Here is an 18,683-nt window from a genome sequence, read left to right on the forward strand (position 1 = left end):
TCCGGGACCTTCCCGTATGTATGAGTATGAAATACGGGTGACCTTTTTGGAATACTCATTGATCAGACCTACATGGGTAAATATTCTTCTTCTACTGAGATCGTGGCCGCAAAGCGTCCACGGACCGAAGCCTTAAGGACTGTAACAAAACAGTTCACTTCAAAATACATTGTACTTTCTTCTTCAGATACAGAGAAAGAGAAAAGCACACCACTGGGAAAGATGTCACCCTTTTTCATTGAGAAAGCGGTGGCATCACTGTCTAAGTACATAACTGAAATCAAACGCATCAGATCTGGCGACCTTCTCGTAAAATGCACCAATGAAATAGACTGTGAACGCATTCTAAACACACATGAGATGATGGGTAAAAAGATTTCAGCTTCCTTGCACAAAACACTGAACACTTGCAGGGGCGTCATCGCCGTATCAGAACTGATTGACGTGCCTGTGGAAGAAATCCTAGAAAACTTGAAGGACCAGGATGTCATTGATGTACGCAAAATCAAAATCCGTAAAAATGGGGAGTACATCACCACACGAAATATAGTACTGACTTTTGAGAGGCCCACACTTCCAACAAAACTAAAAGTAGGCTACCTGTCAGCAGATGTCCGACCTTACATTCCGAACCCGTTGCGCTGTTTTCGGTGCAACAGGTTTGGACATGCTGCAGACGGGTGCCGTGGCTCCGCCTGTTGTGCACGATGTGGAAAGTCTGACCATGAGACTAAAGAATGCAAAGGGCCAGACTGCTGTGTCAACTGTTCTTCCAACCACCCATCCTACTCGAGGTCCTGTACAAAGTGGAAATATGAAAAAGAAGTCCTGCACGTTAAGGTTTCACAGAACATCAGTTACCCAGAAGCCAGAAAAAAAGTAGCTCCCATCTTTTTCGAAAAATCCTTTGCCACAGCCGTAAAACAGAAAGTAAAACTAGTAACACAGTTCACACAGACCGAGCAATCACTGCTGATAGAGACAACCACAAAAGAAGTCCAGGGAGGTGCACGTCCACCTCCAGTCCCCGAAACTCCAGTGGCGTCACTAACACCGACGCCACTTCTGTCCTCACAGTCCACGGAGACCACATCCATGGACTGCGAGGACGAGACGAGCTCTGAGCGCTCCTTCGCGAGCACGAGCTCCCAAGTCCTCCAAAAGAATAGATCTAGTCTGTCGGGGAGTGGGTCACTCCCTGACATATCTGACAAGGAGCTTGCGGCTGCGCGGAAGAAAACCACAAGGCCGCGGGTCACACCTCCAACAAAAAATAGGTAATGAAAGCTTTTCAAAGTCGGCAAAACTTTCTGACACACTTACTACTACTTCTCAGTACTGCAACTATTATGCAGCACACGATCCTCCAATGGAATTGCCGTGGGTTCCTGTCTAACTTAGATGATGTGAACGATCTCTTCGAGACGTATAATGCTACATGTTTTTGTCTTCAGGAAACATATTTGAACAACCAAACACAAAATCCACTGCGTAGACACAACATATTTCGAAGAGATCGAAGTGACGCCACCCGAGCATCTGGTGGTGTAGCGATCATCACACGACGATCTCTCCCAACAAAAGCAATTCACCTAGTTACAAACTTGGAAGCTGTAGCTGTGCAGGTGTGTTTAGACAGGATCGTCACCATCTGCTCGGTATACTTGCCGCCATCAGACACTATTACACAAAAAGAATTAGAAGATTTATGCAGCCAACTTCCAAGTCCTTTTATAGTTCTAGGTGACTTTAATGCTCATAATCTACTTTGGGGCAGTACAAGAACTGACACTCGAGGGAAAATGTTAGAGAAATTTTTATTATCAACATCCATCTGTCTTTTAAACACAGGGGCACCTACATACATACATTCTTCAAGTCAGACTCTCTCCGCCATAGACCTGTCTTTTTGCAGTCCATCCTTGTTGCAGGAGATAGAATGGACTGTAAAACAAAACCCACTTGGAAGTGACCACTTCCCAGTGGTGTTAAAATACCTTACTCTAGTCGACACTCTGACGACACGCCCTCCCAGGTGGAAATTTGAAATAGCCGACTGGAATCAGTTTTCTGAAAAATGTGACCTCTCTCTGATTCCTATTGATACGGTGACGATCGAGGAAGCTAGCAATCTTATTAGTAACATCATCCTCGATGCAGCAACGCAATTCATTCCCCAGGCTTCTGGTCGTCTCCCAAAGCGACCTAAACCCTGGTGGAACAGTGAATGCGAGGAAACTCGCAAACTGCAAAATCGGGCATGGGGCACATTTCGGAGGTACCCCACATCACAAAATCTCCTACTTTTTAAAAAGGCAAGAGCAAAGGCCAGGTGGACACGCAAACAAGCTAAGCGGTCCTCTTGGCACGCCTTTGTATCGTCTCTGTCTTGTAACACCCCATCCAAAGTGGTATGGGACAGAGTTCGCAAAATCAGAGGAGAACACATCAGTCATTCCGTCCCTCTTTTAGAAGTTAACGGTCAGGTATGTGAAAGCCTAGAAGAGCAGGCGAATGCGCTTGGGGAGCATTTCCAAAGAATTTCTGACTCATCTCATTATAGTAAAAACTTTCTTAAGATCAAAGACACTGCAGAAAAGAAGACAATTCGAATGAGTGGCGGGGACGACCATGGATATAATCAGCCGTTTACTATGATAGAGCTGCAGAGGTCATTATCTTCAGCAAAGGCTACCTCACCTGGTCCAGACCGAGTGACATATTCCATGCTTCAGCACTTGTCCGAAACATCGAAAGAATGCTTGCTTCGTTTCTTCAACCGAATCTGGGCAGACAGCACATTACCATCCGCATGGAAAACTGCCACCGTTGTTCCACTGTTAAAACCTGGAAAAGACCCTTCAAATCCAACTAGCTATCGACCTATCGCTCTCACAAGCTGCATCGGCAAAACATTTGAGCGTATGGTCAATGGTCGGCTCGTCCATTTTCTAGAGGAAAACAAATGTCTCTCTGAACTTCAGTGTGGTTTTCGTGCCGGGCGGTCCACAACGGACCACCTGGTTCGAGTAGAAACAATGATACGTGAAGCTTTCGTCCGAAGACAACACTGCCTCTCTGTTTTCTTTGATCGATACACATACAAGGCATACGATACCGCTTGGCGGTATGGTATCCTACAAGATCTGTACTCTTTTGGGATCAGGGAGCGCATACTCAGGTGCGTCATGAACTTCCTACAAAACAGGACATTCCAAGTACGACTTGGAACGACGCTATCTCGTGTTCTGGTTCAAGAGAATGGAGTGCCACAGGGATCTGTCCTGAGTGTTACTCTCTTCCTTGTGAAAATCAATTCAGTAGCCAATGTAATTCCTCGTTCCATGTCATGCTCCTTATACGTAGATGACATTCAAATATCATATTCTTCTACAAATCTTGCAATATGCGAGCGTCAGATGCAGCTAGCTCTAAACAAGCTTACCACATGGTCCCTCGAAAATGGGTTTAAGTTCTCGCACGAGAAAACTGTCTGTGTTCACTTCTCTAGGGTCAGAGGAATGCTTCCTTCACCTACTCTTAAGCTGAATGGGCAGGACCTCACTGTTAAGAGTGAGCACAAATTTCTTGGGGTCACGTTTGATAGCAAACTTACTTTCCTACCGCAGAATCAAAAATAACGAAGACGGTTAAGAGCATCAGCTGTTTACTATATACATTAAAAACAAGACTTTCGTGCAGTAGGCTGCACTTCTTCAGGTTTGAGGACCTGTTACAAGTGGTGAAGCATATATCAAAAAACCAAGTCACATGGTACAAGAGAAAAGGGCAAGGGTGAAGAGAACTACAAACGCGATACAAATATCAACAAAAATGAAAAACAAAACGCAATCAGTAGGAGGTGGCTCGACAAGGTCAGACAGACATACATACAGACGAGTCGGAGTTGTACGTGGAGGAAACCAGTGAACAGCACATGAATAGGCACAGCAGCCAGTTGGCACAAAAGGCTTAGAATGCGTACGGGGAATTAGGGCTCAAGGGCGAAGGATTGAGGACACACAGCACCTTGATGGCTAAGAGCTTCCAGACTCTGGGAAAGTAACGCGGAGTTGGTGTCTTACTGATTGTGTATCATCGTGTGTGATGTGAAAAATGGCAGACAAGTTATAATACAATAAATAGACTCATAGTGTAAAGGACTGTAATGGACCGCCGTACACGTTGATGCCGTGCGGCTGTAACGTTGCAAATTTCGAAATGAAAAAGGATTCTCGATTTTTGCGTTTGATGTCATTAGCGTACCCGGATTCTAAAATGGTGATAAGTATATGCGTATGCAGATCATGTCCCGGAAGATTAAAATGTAGCGATACAGGCCATTGACGTTTATTAACAATATCTGATTTATGGCCATAAAATCTTTCACGGATGGTGTTACGTGTTTCGCCTATGTATTGTTTATTGCACAATTTGCATGTAATGAGATAGCAAACATTGAATGAGTTACAGTGAAGGGACTGCCGAATAGAGAAAACGAAACCATTAACAGTGCTACAGGTGGAGGTACATGTTGCAATAAATAAGCAAGTTTGGCAGCGGTTGCTGTTGCAAGGAGCGCAACCGGGACTTTGTTGATTATTGCGAGAGGATGTGAGTAAGTCGCGTATGTTACGTGATCTCCGAAATGTAATAGTCGGAGCATTAGGGAAAATGTCTTTGAGATATTCATCGGCGTGGAGTATGTTTAAATGGCGTTTGAACACAGATCCTACATTACGGAGTGTGCGGTTGTAAGGTGTAATGAAAGTACATTTATTATGACTTGATGCCTTATTGGATTCACGAGAAAGCAACCTTTCCCTGTCTAGGGAGGTGGCTCTGGCTAGGGCATTGTTGATGAGATCGTCGGGATATCTACGCTCCTTGAAGTCATTGCACATGTCCTTTGCATGCTTCAAAAAATCTTGTGTATTGGAACATATGCGTTTTAAACGTGTGAGTTGTCCAAATGGAATGTTTCGCTTTTGGATATTAGGGTGATGGCTGTTGAAATGAAGGTACTGCCGTTTGTCAGTCGGCTTCTTATAGAGATCTGTGACGAGTTTACCCGACTCGAGAGAAACAGTGACGTCTAGAAAGTTGATTGAAGTACGAGAGTAGTTGCACGTGAATTTGATGGAATTGTGTCGTGAGTTAAAATGATCAAAAAATGAGAGTAGAGAGGTTTCGTCAGCTGTCCAGATGGCAAAAATATCATCAATGTATCGCAGGAATACTAATGGTGTCAATGGAAAAGACTCTAAGGCTCTTTGTTCAAAAAGGCCCATGAAGAGGTTTGCGTAATTGGGTGAAACACGGGAACCCATCGCTGCGCCCTGAACTTGGACATAATGTTTGTCGTTAAAAACAATGTTGTTGTACTGCAAGACTAACTCAAGAAGACAGATAATGGTTTTAGTTTGTAGAAGATCAGACGGAAAGGAGGAAAGAAAAAGCTCTACACCGTTGACACCTTCATCATGGGGAATATTTGTATATAATGACGTCACATCCATAGTTACCAGTATAGCGTTGTTGAGGTTAGGAGAACTGTTATTAATGGAATTTATTTGGGCAAGGAAGTCGTTAGTGTCCTTTACATAAGAGGGAAGTTGTGGAGGAATGTGCTTGATGCAGTGATCTAAGACGAGGGATATTTTCTCAGTCGGTGTATTAACACCCGAAATTATAGGCCTGCCAGGGTGGTTAATTTTGTGCATCTTAATAAGGAGATAAAAAGAACCAGGCGTGGTGTTCTTTGGCTTAATAAAGTCTGCTATATTGCGCGGGAGAGAGTTGTCTTTGGTAAGTTCTAAGATCTTCTTGTTGATTATTTGGCAGAATAATGACGTCGGGTCGCCATCAAGAGGTCTGTAAAAAGTCTCATCATCAAGGTGTTTGTTTGCCTCATCTATGTAGGCCGATGCATTCATAACGACTATTCCGCCACCTTTGTCAGCAGGTCTAATAATGATATCTTTACGTCTCTTAAGATTCATTAAGGCCGTCCTTTCTGCTTTAGATAAGTTAAAATTATTAGCGTTGTTATCAATGACAGTTAGGCATTTAATATCGTTATAAACCGCTCTAATGTAATTGTCAATCATGGGGCTTGTTTTCGACGGGTCTGGCGTCCAGCTTGAGGGTTTCTTAAATGGTGTTATCTCTGTATGTTCACTGCCGTGGAAAAACGTCTGCAGGTGCATTCTACGACCTAAGCTCAGAAGGTCATTTAGGATTTCGAAATTGTCAGTGCTGGGAGGGGTGGGCACAAAGGTGAGACCTTTGGATACACATTTACTACTACATTTTCTCTCGCGTCGGGTAAACTCGTCACAGATCTCTATAAGAAGCCGACTGACAAACGGCAGTACCTTCATTTCAACAGCCATCACCCTAATATCCAAAAGCGAAACATTCCATTTGGACAACTCACACGTTTAAAACGCATATGTTCCAATACACAAGATTTTTTGAAGCATGCAAAGGACATGTGCAATGACTTCAAGGAGCGTAGATATCCCGACGATCTCGTCAACAATGCCCTAGCCAGAGCCACCTCCCTAGACAGGGAAAGGTTGCTTTCTCGTGAATCCAATAAGGCATCAAGTCATAATAAATGTACTTTCATTACACCTTACAACCGCACACTCCGTAATGTAGGATCTGTGTTCAAACGCCATTTAAACATACTCCACGCCGATGAATATCTCAAAGACATTTTCCCTAATGCTCCGACTATTACATTTCGGAGATCACGTAACATACGCGACTTACTCACTTCCTCTCGCAATAATCAACAAAGTCCCGGTTGGCTCCTTGCAACAGCAACCGCTGCCAAACTTGCTTATTTATTGCAACATGTACCTCCACCTGTAGCACTGTTAATGGTTTCGTTTTCTCTATTCGGCAGTCCCTTCACTGTAACTCATTCAATGTTTGCTATCTCATTACATGCAAATTGTGCAATAAACAATACATAGGCGAAACACGTAACACCATCCGTGAAAGATTTTATGGCCATAAATCAGATATTGTTAATAAACGCCAGTCACCTGTATCGCTACATTTTAATCTTCCGGGACATGATCTGCATACGCATATACTTATCACCATTTTAGAATCCGGGTACGCTAATGACATCAAACGCAAAAATCGAGAATCCTTTTTCATTTCGAAATTTGCAACGTTACAGCCGCACGGCATCAACGTGTACGGCGGTCCATTACAGTCCTTTACACTATGAGTCTATTTATTGTATTATAACTTGTCTGCCATTTTTCACATCATACACGATGATACACAATCAGTAAGACACCAACTCCGCGTTACTTTCCCAGAGTCTGGAAGCTCTTAGCCATCAAGGTGCTGTGTGTCCTCAATCCTTCGCCCTTGAGCCCTAATTCCCCGTACGCATTCTAAGCCTTTTGTGCCAACTGGCTGCTGTGCCTATTCATGTGCTGTTCACTGGTTTCCTCCACGTACAACTCCGACTCGTCTGTATGTATGTCTGTCTGACCTTGTCGAGCCACCTCCTACTGATTGCGTTTTGTTTTTCATTTTTGTTGATATTTGTATCGCGTTTGTAGTTCTCTTCACCCTTGCCCTTTTCTCTTGTACCATGTGACTTGGTTTTTTGATATATGCTTCACCACTTGTAACAGGTCCTCAAACCTGAAGAAGTGCAGCCTACTGCACGAAAGTCTTGTTTTTAATGTATATAGTAAACAGCTGATGCTCTTAACCGTCTTCGTTATTTTTGATTCTGCATCGCCGGAAACTTGCACATTGTTTTTCTTCACGTTCTACGATGTTTCCTACCGCACATTAAGAGCCTTAAAACTAAATGCATCAAGTCCCTAAGCCTCTTAAAGGTGCTGTCACACAGATCCTGGGGCGCAGATCGTGACACGTTACATAGAATTTACATTTCGACAGTGAGGTCAAGATTGGACTATGGGTGCATTGTCTATGGATCTGCCCGCGAATCTGCTCTCAAGATGTTGAACCCAGTTCACCACCAGGGGTTGCGTTTAATAACTGGTGCCTTTCGTACATCACCAGTTGAGAGTCTATATGTCGAATCCAAGGAGTGGTCATTGGAGAGACGTAGGTTCTACCTCTCAGCATCATATGCGCTTGGAGTGAAAGGCTATCCAGAACATCCTGCACTCCAGTCTGTGAGGGAGACACGGTTTAAGCAGTTCTTTCTCAGCAAACCCACAGTTATACCTCCTTTTAGTATGCGTGTGCTACAGGGAATCGAAACGTATGAGTTCATTGAGTATCACGCACCAATTTTGCAAGCGTGTGTGGGAGCTCCGCCGTGGGACGTACTTCCAGAATGCAATTACTCTTTAGCTAAATATAACAAACATGGCACTCCACCATGTGTGCTCCAACAAGAATTCAGTTATGTAGCCGAAAGCTTTGGAGATCACACTGCTTTTTATACCGATGGGTCAAAAACACACACATCCGTTTCTTGTGCAATGGTTACTGAATCTTGCACGAAGTCTCAGCGGCTTCCAAACTCTGCATCAGTTTTTACTGCAGAGCTATATGCAATAATCATGGCGCTTAGCTTCATCCTAGACCGTCAGATCAAGTCTTCGATCATCTACAGCGATTCACTCAGTTCTCTTAAAGCCATCTGTACAATACAGAAACAGAAAAATCACCTTGTATTAAGGGCCCGATATCTTGCAACCAAGGTAATCAAAAAAGGTCTCTGTTTAGGTTTTTGCCGTGTTCCCAGCCACGTTGGGATACCCGGCAATGAACTCGCAGATGCAGCAGCTGCAGCTGCGCTCTCTTCTGAAGTGAGCCTGTTGGAGAGTCCCTCTCAAGACCTTAGGTCAGTCCTGAGGAGGAAAATTAATGTGAAATGGCAACGAGAGTGGGCTACACGAGAAAACAACAAGCTTTGGATGTCAAAAAACACAATTTTAGGAAGCATACCGAGTTTTAAAAATCGTCTCCATTCAGTAGTTTTTAGTCGCTTACGCGTTGGTCACACACACCTCACACATGGTTTTTTACTGCGCCGGGAGGAACCACCGGAATGTACGCAGTGTGGGGAGCAGCTGTCTGTGCTGCACATTCTAATCACGTGTCCTGCACATGAAGCTCATCGTCAATATCACTTTAAAGAGCTTTACAGATATCAGTTGCCACTTCATCCAGCCTTGTTGTTGGGTGATGAGCCTCTTTTACCCTTCATGAGAGTTTTTAACTATTTTAAAGATATTAGCTATTTAAATGCAATATAGTTTTACCCAGCTGCTCATGTATCTTGTTTTACTGTCTAAACATTTCTAAAACTATGGTTTTAGTTTAATCTTGCTGCTTTTACATAGTCACCAACCATCCCCATTGTCTCTTCACCATAGCTTTGGCGCACTATGACCCTAGTTGTCCGTGCGCCATAAAAACCTGAATAATCATCATCATCAGCATCCGACACCGCTGGGCAAAACGCAATAGCCGCATCCGATCCGCAAGTTTCGAAGGACGCGTAAATACCGTCGGAAGGATGTTGGTATAATTTCGGCTGCCTCCATGCTGTAACGGAAGGACTCACGACGACAAGCAAAGATAAACCTTTCAACAAACGCGATATTGAGAGACTTCTGGAACACGTGGAACGCTACCACGCCAGTGCAAGTGTGTGGACACCAGAATGCCTCCTCTCCCGTCTTGGCCGTGCATGGTCAAAGGTGAACCCCAGCATGCGCTCGCTGTCTGCGCGCAATACAAATAAATTGCTCGTGGAAAAACTACAGCATGCGGTATATCCGCATCCGATCCCCTCACCGCAGAAAGTGATAAATTTGCATCCGAATCCGCAAGTATCTTGCGGATATCCGCTTCCATCCGCGGATGGTGCAGGGCTCTAGTGCGAGTGTATGCGGCGGCAGCCGGGACAGAGGAGGTCCCGCCACCTGGAGCATGATCTTCAACTTGTCATTATGCTATAATGGGCGTCAGATGGTGATGATGGTAGTGCTGAAAGAGGGAGTTGTTGGCAACAGGTCATGGCTAATGCTCCGAGGACTGTGCGTCCTGGGCTGACTTCTATGGGAACTTTAGTAACATATGTGTGACGATATCTGAGGGAAAGCCAAGGAAAAACCCCAGACAGCACAGCTGGCACCAGGATTCGAATTCGGGTACCCCCCAGTCTCGGTGTGATTAGAGTCAGTAAATAAGCTACGCTTCAGTGTATTGACACTGAAGCAAAAGGGACAGTTGGAGCCGCCATGTTATTTGCGCCAGCGCCATCCATGGAGCGCCCTTCTGCACAGGTGACGAAATTCTGAACCGTAGCTTCTTTAGTGACTCTGGACGTGACATGGTCAACAGGCAAACCACTGGGCCAGATCAGCAGGTGCGCATTAAGTGCGTCATTTCGGCCTGTGATTCGCTGCGAGCTCTTGCGCTAGCCTACCAAGCAGCTTTAAAGCTCGCGAACCTTAAATAAAACGATAACGGTCACCATTTGAAAGGTGAACATCGGGCGCAGTGTAGGGCCAGGAAGCGTAGCCGCTAATATAGTATGCAGTTTCGCGCTGGACACTGCATCGGAAACGTGCATGACATTTTGTCATGGCACAATAACTAATAGTAATAATACTAATCAACAGAAAAACCAGGGAAGTAAATGTTCAGCTCTACAGTTATGACTGATCATGGGTCCTGAAAACCAAAACACCTTCATCGGTGTGGATCCAACGAAGCAGTCATACAGGAAAATAAATGCATTATGACAAGGTGCAGGTACATATATATATATATAACAGAACAGATGTGGTAATTGTTGGGTGTCCATATACAGGTGTCTTTTTTTAGGGTGTCGTTCACGCATTTTTTTTTTTTTTTTCTGTGGACGTTCTACCGAACGGATTTTTGTCCTGAAAACGGCTGCGATATCAGGTCACCGAAAGGAAAACACGTTCTCATTGGGACAACTTCGTATCTTTTATAATTAAAAAGTTAATTAACGATTTTTAGGTAATTAGTCATTTGACGGTCGAGCAACATATAGCTAAGATCGTCCGCTGGACCAGAGATGATAGAAGTGAAAACTGCATGTCTATAGCCCTTATAGTTTGTTATGAAAAATCTATCTCCCAGAAGAAGACACCCTGCATATACTTTCAAGATCCGACCAGGAACTCAGTCAATAGGAAGACAGGAAGATCTTCAGAATATATGTAGACAGAAGTCGAGCAATATTGGTAAAAGGAATTGATACTTTTCTCGTTGTTGTTGGAAGTTAATGACACACACAGTGGATCCCGAACCCGCAGATAAGGGGTAGTTGTATGGTATTTCATTCTCTTCTTTCTTTATGCTAGCAACAGGGTTCCTGCAGTCAGGGCCGGCGATGGGGGGGGGGGGGTAAGGTGACTGCCTTAGGCCCCACGCACAAAGCCCTCAACCAGGGATTGCTTTTTCAAAATATCAAGTATGCACTTAATCGCACGCGCGATCTTCACTAAAACAGAATTGAGAGAAAAATGGACTACTTGCCATTCCGTCATGTGATGAGAAAAAGTCCCACTTTTAAGAAATATCCGCCAACCCTGCAAGCTATACCGAGGATTTCGCACCCTTTTCTCCTGCTGCCATTTCACGTACTGCTAAAATCTCCCACTGCGAAAAACTTATCACTTTTTATCTTTTCATTACTGCTGGTGTGAAACAGGCCCCGCGATGTGCATTTGCCTCAGTCCCCGCACACCCCTAGCACCGGCCCTGCCTGCAGTACTGTCAGGGAGTATAGGTGCATCCTATGCACTTGATCTCATTCTCGACCCTCTCTCTAGCAGCAGACGTATAAAGTTGCCCTGGTTGTTGCGGGACCAGAGTGCCATCAATCAGTGCCATGCGTGCCAGGCAGTGGACGTCGGCAGGGCTGCCGAGCATGCTTGGTGAACGTTGGTTGCGTACGAGGGCAAAAGCTGCCGGAAAAAACTATTAGCGTCTCTGGTGCAAGGCTGCTCGCGAGTTATAGTTTTGAAGAATAAAGAATTTGAGGCATTTATGCTGCTCTAGGTTGACACCTCTATTTTGAAAACTACTCAATATAATAATCTGTTACTGAACACCATGGATTATGTAGTGTCATTGGACATTTTTGACGTACAAGCCACATGCAAATCGATAAAACATATCCTGTCTGCTCCCACGCACAAGACACACTGCACTTTGCATTGCGTATGCGGTTCCGTTCTCTGCAATTTGGGTTCCTGCGCTGTGGTGAGCTGTGCAGCGAAAAAAAAAAAAAACTCTGCTAAGTGCTTTGCCTCCCGTTGTTTTCTGGAACACAGCAGATGGCAAAGGAACCGCCCTTCTTTTTGGAGCTGGTCCTTCACTGGTGTCACTACTTTCATAGCTCTGTGTTGTCCTTTGAATGTCCACGCTGAGCAGTGTGTGCATAATGTCCAATTTTGAATCGATGTACCCGATAGATTTTGTTCGTGGCGTGCCCTCCAGGAGCGTGTTTTCTTTGTATTGGAACCAGGAGTTGACACAGGTGAAGTTCAGCAACTGCACGAGAACTCAAAGTGTCCGTCTTTTCGTCGTAGATCTGGACGAATAGAATGAGAGCAGCTTTTCACACAGACCTACTCTACCCATATTTGTGTTATAGTGTCGAACAACAGATGGCCTTTCGGTATCAACTTATTTACTCTCTTTTTCGGCTACAGCTTGTAAATGTCTGCAGGTTTTGCTCCTGATGTGGACACATGGAGCACTGCCATGTTATCATACCGGAATACACAGGCAAGTTTATTGTCTCTTCACACAAACTGCTAGGGCGAGTCCCATCTTTTCTTCCGCAGTTTCTTGTCGGAGCACAAGTGAATGGCCTTCGGCACATGCGATTTCATGATGGTGCCTGTAGCAGTCCATGTCCATGAGTGGAACTGTGGTAAACCACCTGTCGAAGCATAGCTTGCTTCTGCTAAGGTACCGTGTGGCAAAGATCTAGTACTGAGTTTCCCGCAACTCAGATGTGTTGTCCACGAAAAGGAAATTATCTGCTCATCAATGCAGAACGCTTTTTGTTGTGGAAGGTTGTGGCAGGACTTTGTGATTCTGTCAATAACAGGACGGACACGCCGCAGCTTCTCCCTTTTTTGTCCTCGTTTCTCACCCGGTCACCGTCAACGAGTGCCACACTGCTCCTGATCTAGAAGTACCTTTCCCTACTAATGCTGTCACTCATCATTGGTGCGACAGTTCCACGGTGGACTTCCTCATTTCGCTTGGTCCTCATTACCCTTTTGCTTTATAACACGGATGTGTTTTCTTTTTGTCATGGCATCAAAGAAATCATCCTGGATATACTGCAATTTTTTTTGTTTGCCTTCCAGCCTGTCATAGCGTAGTTTGGTTTGTTTTCTGCACCCACTGAAGGGCCAGAGACGACAAAGTGGGAGTACCTGTGTTGTCAATGCGCCATTAAAACTCCTATCATCATCATCGCAAAGTGGACGTCCGTTGCTTTCCACCGTCTTCTTCGTCCGTCACCTTCCTGTATGTTGGTACCTTCCTCCTCCTCAGATTGAAGAGTGGAAGAGTGAGATGATTCGCTTGTGTCATCATCCGAGGCTTCTTGGGTATCTGATGTCTCCTCAACAGCGAGGAATTCCAGCTGTCTCTGTGCTTTCAGCTGCTATTCTTGCACATAAAATGTGGTACATTGTTCTGATTACCACGTCTCAGAAGCTAGATTTGAATACCGGAGTATAGGACTTAGGAGAAACTCTCCCCTAGCCGCCATGTGGCGACACCGTCGCGTCAGAGCCGACTTCGTTTTGCAACTTTTTTCCAGCGCGCACTGGATGGCACGCGGACGGCTGTCCTTGCGCTTATAACATAAACATGCAAAGAGGAGTCGTACACAAAAGTACAATTTGAAATGTAGTTATTAAACCAATTATATTGCCAGTTGTAATGCCAATAGTACTGAGAATTGTGCCAACTGTGATGCCAATGAGCTGAATGAGGAAGTCCTAACCAAAAAGCGTTCACTGCCCGAGACAGAATAAACAAAACACAAGACAGTCGACATGTAATAGAAAATATATATTTGTTGGCTATTTAATAAATCCAATAGTGCTTCAACTAAACTATCCCTTACTGAATCCCTTAGGGTTTAGGGATCTGAAAGAAAACATAAAATCAGCGTCCGACACGTTGCTTACCACTTGATAGCTCATGTAGCCCGCAGTAATGACCTGAAAGAGGACTTATTATTATATGAAACCACAATCTGATTCACTAATACATACCCCGCGTTGCACCAGTCTGAAAAGGGAATCTGAATTACTATCAGCAGCAATACAAACATTACAATAATGCATACAATGAGGTGCAGCAGGACCCTAATAATCTGAAATAATTATTTACTCTTAATAACATATAATACATCGAACCCTATAACTTTACTCACCTCCGGGGTTCGTGGCGGCACCTGTGTAGTGACTAAAGATACTTGCAATTAATCGTAACCAAACATAGTCATATGTTAGTACATGCATGCTGACTCATTTGCTTCCACCGAGTCATCTGAAAAACTCGTATATTTATTTCAAATCAATGAAATTTTGATAACACATACAGCTCGGTGGCAGTGACTCTGGGGTTGAAACAAGAAATCAACTTTAAACACTTTTCATATTCACTATAATTCCTTACCATCCTCAAAAAAGAAGACAGGACTCGATGTACAGACTGAGAAAGACAACATTCTTGAGAAAAAGAACTACACAGCTAAGCAAAACTTACCGGTGTCATCGTCAGACATCTTTTAAATGAGATGGTTGGAACAAACTTTCACTTTTTAAAAGTGGTGTGACCTCATTATCATGCGGCCTCCTTACCACTGATTTCCATTCATTCCCTTGCGAACAAGGCCATCTCCTCATTTTCCTATTCGCTCTCCAAACCGGCAGCTTTCTGTCTCCCCAAATAATTATTCTGGAGCTGTTTTGTCGCTGTTTTGCAAAGAAACAGGAGGTGGAGACAAGAGTAGTAGAAGGGGAAGGATTATCCTAACCAAGGATACTGGTGACTGTCGGTATCCCCCCTCGTCTGATATCGGAGGGTATTTGGAGCAGGATACTCTGCGCCACGCTGTTGGAAATTCCTACTTAACTCCATATGGTATTATGACACCAGGTCCTGCATGATGAAGGAACCTACATACAAATAGGATCCTGTTTAATTGTGGGTCCTACATGCAAATGCGATCCTACATACAAACAGGATCTTATTTGGTTGTGGGACCTACATGCAAATGCCATCCTACATATAAACAGGATCCTATTTGATTGTGGGACCTACGTTGTGTCCTACATACAAATAGGTTCCTTCATATACGCTAAAATGGCGGAATACCAAGTCTCTCATGGTGATCCTGTATAGTTTGTGCACCCTATTGTGTTCTGTATATTAGGAAATAAGAAATCATGCAGCTTCTTTTTTTATTTTATTGATATCGTTCATCATCCCTCTGACATATCTGTTGAACAATCACACTCTTGCCTGATGTACAGCGTCTTCAACACTTTACAGATCATGCTAGATGATAGCTCTAAGATATATTTCTTGGAGGCATCTGAAACAATAAAACGAGTTAGGAAGCTAGATTTAACAAGGGATAATACATTATGTGTCACATAAAATGTGCCAGAACTCGTGCACAGGTTAACCAGACTTCCCACATATGCTGTTACTTGAGGTCAAAAGACAATTATTTTGTTTGTTAGCAGCAAGATCAATTAACTATGACAACTGGGGCTACAGCTAGGGTGTCAGTAAGGCATTACGTGAACAGGGTGAAAACAATGCACGTTGAGTTATAATATCCGCGATTATTTACATTCTGTGCAGATTTATTCCACACTCGGGGAAAATATGCATGACCCAAGCTGAGTTATTATGAATTAATAACCAAAAAAGGAAGATCTGTATCTTTAGAGCACCGGTACCCTGTAGCAGGGCCGCTGAAGCATCACACATGATATCAACCTGATGTTAAGTGATGATACAGGTTAACCAACAGGGTAAGAGCACAAGATTACAGATGGAGGATAAGGCAATAGGTAACAATAGGGTAATAATCGCACTGAGTGGATAAAGTTATAGGAACCCACACGCTAGGAAGAATACAAAGCAAAAGGTCTCTGCCCACAACCCTCGAACCGCTAAAGACCGACCCATGGTTCCATTTGACCGATCGTGGAGCGACTCAAGTCCTACTAGGACGGAAATTCTGGCGTCGACCTGACTAGCGGGGCGAATGTTACGGAGATCCGAATGTATCGGAAGTGCAGATGGAGGCCTGGAATTTCCAAGTATCTCGACTACTTTTAGGATTTCCTGCCAGCATTGAGCGCGTGCACGTGAAGGTTAAGTATTGGGAGTCCGTCACAACAAACTGCGTCCTGATAGAACCGGTTTAGTCCTAGATATTAGACCGAGAACCCCATCGACACAGCAATGTCGCTCGATGGGGTTCAACCGCCACCTCGACCGGTTGCGTACTGCTGTCGAAGTCTGTGCTTAAATAGCACTCAAAGGAATGTACGCATCATTGTATGCTTAATGTTTCGTCGACTAGTAATGGATATACTCTATGTATGTTCCATAAATGAATGCAACCAGTGCATTCAGTTGTTTTCAACCTAGAAAAATATATTCATTTACAGTGGTTCTAATAGAATTCGCACTTGATAACCTGCCGTGTGTGCGCGTTGGCAAACATGATTGAATATGACTAGTTCGTTCTGGGCCCTAGATTTGAAGGATATATACAGGGTGTCCACGCTAAGTGTGAACATATTTTTTAAAAATATATATAACACTTTTTCCAAGATGAAATCAATTGCAATATAGCATATGCTAAAGGGCACTCCCTAGCAGGGCATTAGCAAAGTCTAAGGGCAATGATTTAATTAACTTTCATTAATTAACTTTTCAATTATAAGAGCTACAAAGTTGTCCCAATGAGAACATCTGTTCCTTTCGGTCACCTGATATCGTAGCCGTTTCCAGAACAAAAATCCGTTCGATAGATCGCCCGCAAAAACTTCGTGAAGGAACGCCATTTTTTTCTTTATTTTGTTCATTGCGCTTCTTAGAAGACGCGTCTTTCTTTCACCCCCAATGTGAGAGGGAGAAAGAGCACACTATCGCCTCTCGCGTCCTGGAAAAAGATTAAAAGGAAACAGAAAATGCAGCCCAAGATAAAGCCAGTTCCGATAGAGTCACACCATACATTTGTTTTTGTTTTGTTTCCGCAAGTTAAAGCTCATCTTCGACGCATGAGGCGGCACTGTGCTCCTCTCCCTCTCACGTTAGGGATGAAGGAAATACGCGTCTTCTAAGAAGCGCAATGAACAAAATAAAGAAAAAAATGGCGTTCCTTCACGAATTTTTTGCGGGCGATCTATCGAGCGGATTTTTGTTCTGAAAACGGCTACGATATCAGGTGACCGAAAGGAACAGATGTTCTCATTGGGACAACTTTGTAGCTTTTATAATTAAAAAGTTAATTAACCCTCCTATATTGCCGAATATGGGACAAGTAGGACACCAACACTCTCCTACATAGCCTAATATGAGACATGTAGGTTCTTATGACTCACCTATATGTGAATGAATATAGGACATGTAGGATCCCACAACTTTTCCACGTGATACAACATAGGACATAAAGGATCCTACATCAATTTGTATAGGATAAATAGGATCTCATACAACCTATTTGGCTTTTTTTTCAACGGGGCAGGAAGGAGCGCGCGCCAAGACCGCCCCACACGTTCCGCGGCCGCGCGTTCGCGCACAGAGGGCTTTCCCTCTCGCGTTTGAACATGCATCAACATGCAAAATACATCTTATTCCCTTTCCACATCATTTATTACATCCCCGAACGAGGAGTGTTTTCATACCGCAATTAACATAGCATACTTTCTTCCTCAAGACATGCAATCAACACACACAAACATTTATAGAAGTGAAAAATAGTTTATTAATGCCAATAAAAGCCAATGGTGCTGGGGATTACCAATTATGTTGCCAATGAAAAATATTTTATTAATGCCAATTGAAGCCAATAGTGTGGGGATTGCCAGTTGTGTTGCCAACCTGCGTGAAGGAGAAAACCCCAGCAGAAAAACCTTCACACCTGAAACAGAAGAAACATACAAGACCGTACACATTTTCTGCAACAGAAAATATTTTTATTACATATTTAATAAATGTAATAATGATTCTTTTAAGCTTTCTTCAATTAGACGGATAATAATTCAATAACGGACTTGATAAAGGAATTTACAATGGTAGAATTGTAAAAATATACATAGGTAATATAGTGCTAGATAAAAAAATACAGGTCTTCTGTATTATGATTAGATAATAATAAGTAGTTGATTGTAGAGTCGGTGTGTCTTGCACCGAGGTGGGCTTGGAGTTGAGCTTCAGGTTTGCAGGTTATGAGGTTTCTTGTGTCCTGAGAGAGTTGAGTTGAGTTGTTGTGCTTGGTTATTATATGGTATATCTCGAGTGTTCTCTGATGCTTTATGAGTCGATGAGTGTAGTTTTTTCGACTTGGAAAGTCCTCGAAATGTCCTTTTTGATGAAACCTTGAAGAGCACAAGAAA

At 43.6% G+C, this 18,683-nt stretch overlaps 1 protein-coding gene across 1 annotated transcript; it reads left to right on the forward strand.

Annotated features, from left to right (window-relative positions):
* Window positions 1–222: 222 nt before the first annotated feature.
* On the forward strand, window positions 223–1,281 carry LOC135371731 (uncharacterized). The gene has a single exon (XM_064605699.1). The coding sequence runs from the start codon at window positions 223–225 to the stop codon at window positions 1,279–1,281; it is 1,059 nt and encodes a 352-aa protein (XP_064461769.1).
* The last annotated feature ends 17,402 nt before the right edge of the window (window positions 1,282–18,683 follow it).

This window comes from Ornithodoros turicata, unplaced genomic scaffold, assembly GCF_037126465.1.
Source record: "Ornithodoros turicata isolate Travis unplaced genomic scaffold, ASM3712646v1 Chromosome12, whole genome shotgun sequence".
NCBI lineage: Eukaryota > Metazoa > Arthropoda > Arachnida > Ixodida > Argasidae > Ornithodoros > Ornithodoros turicata.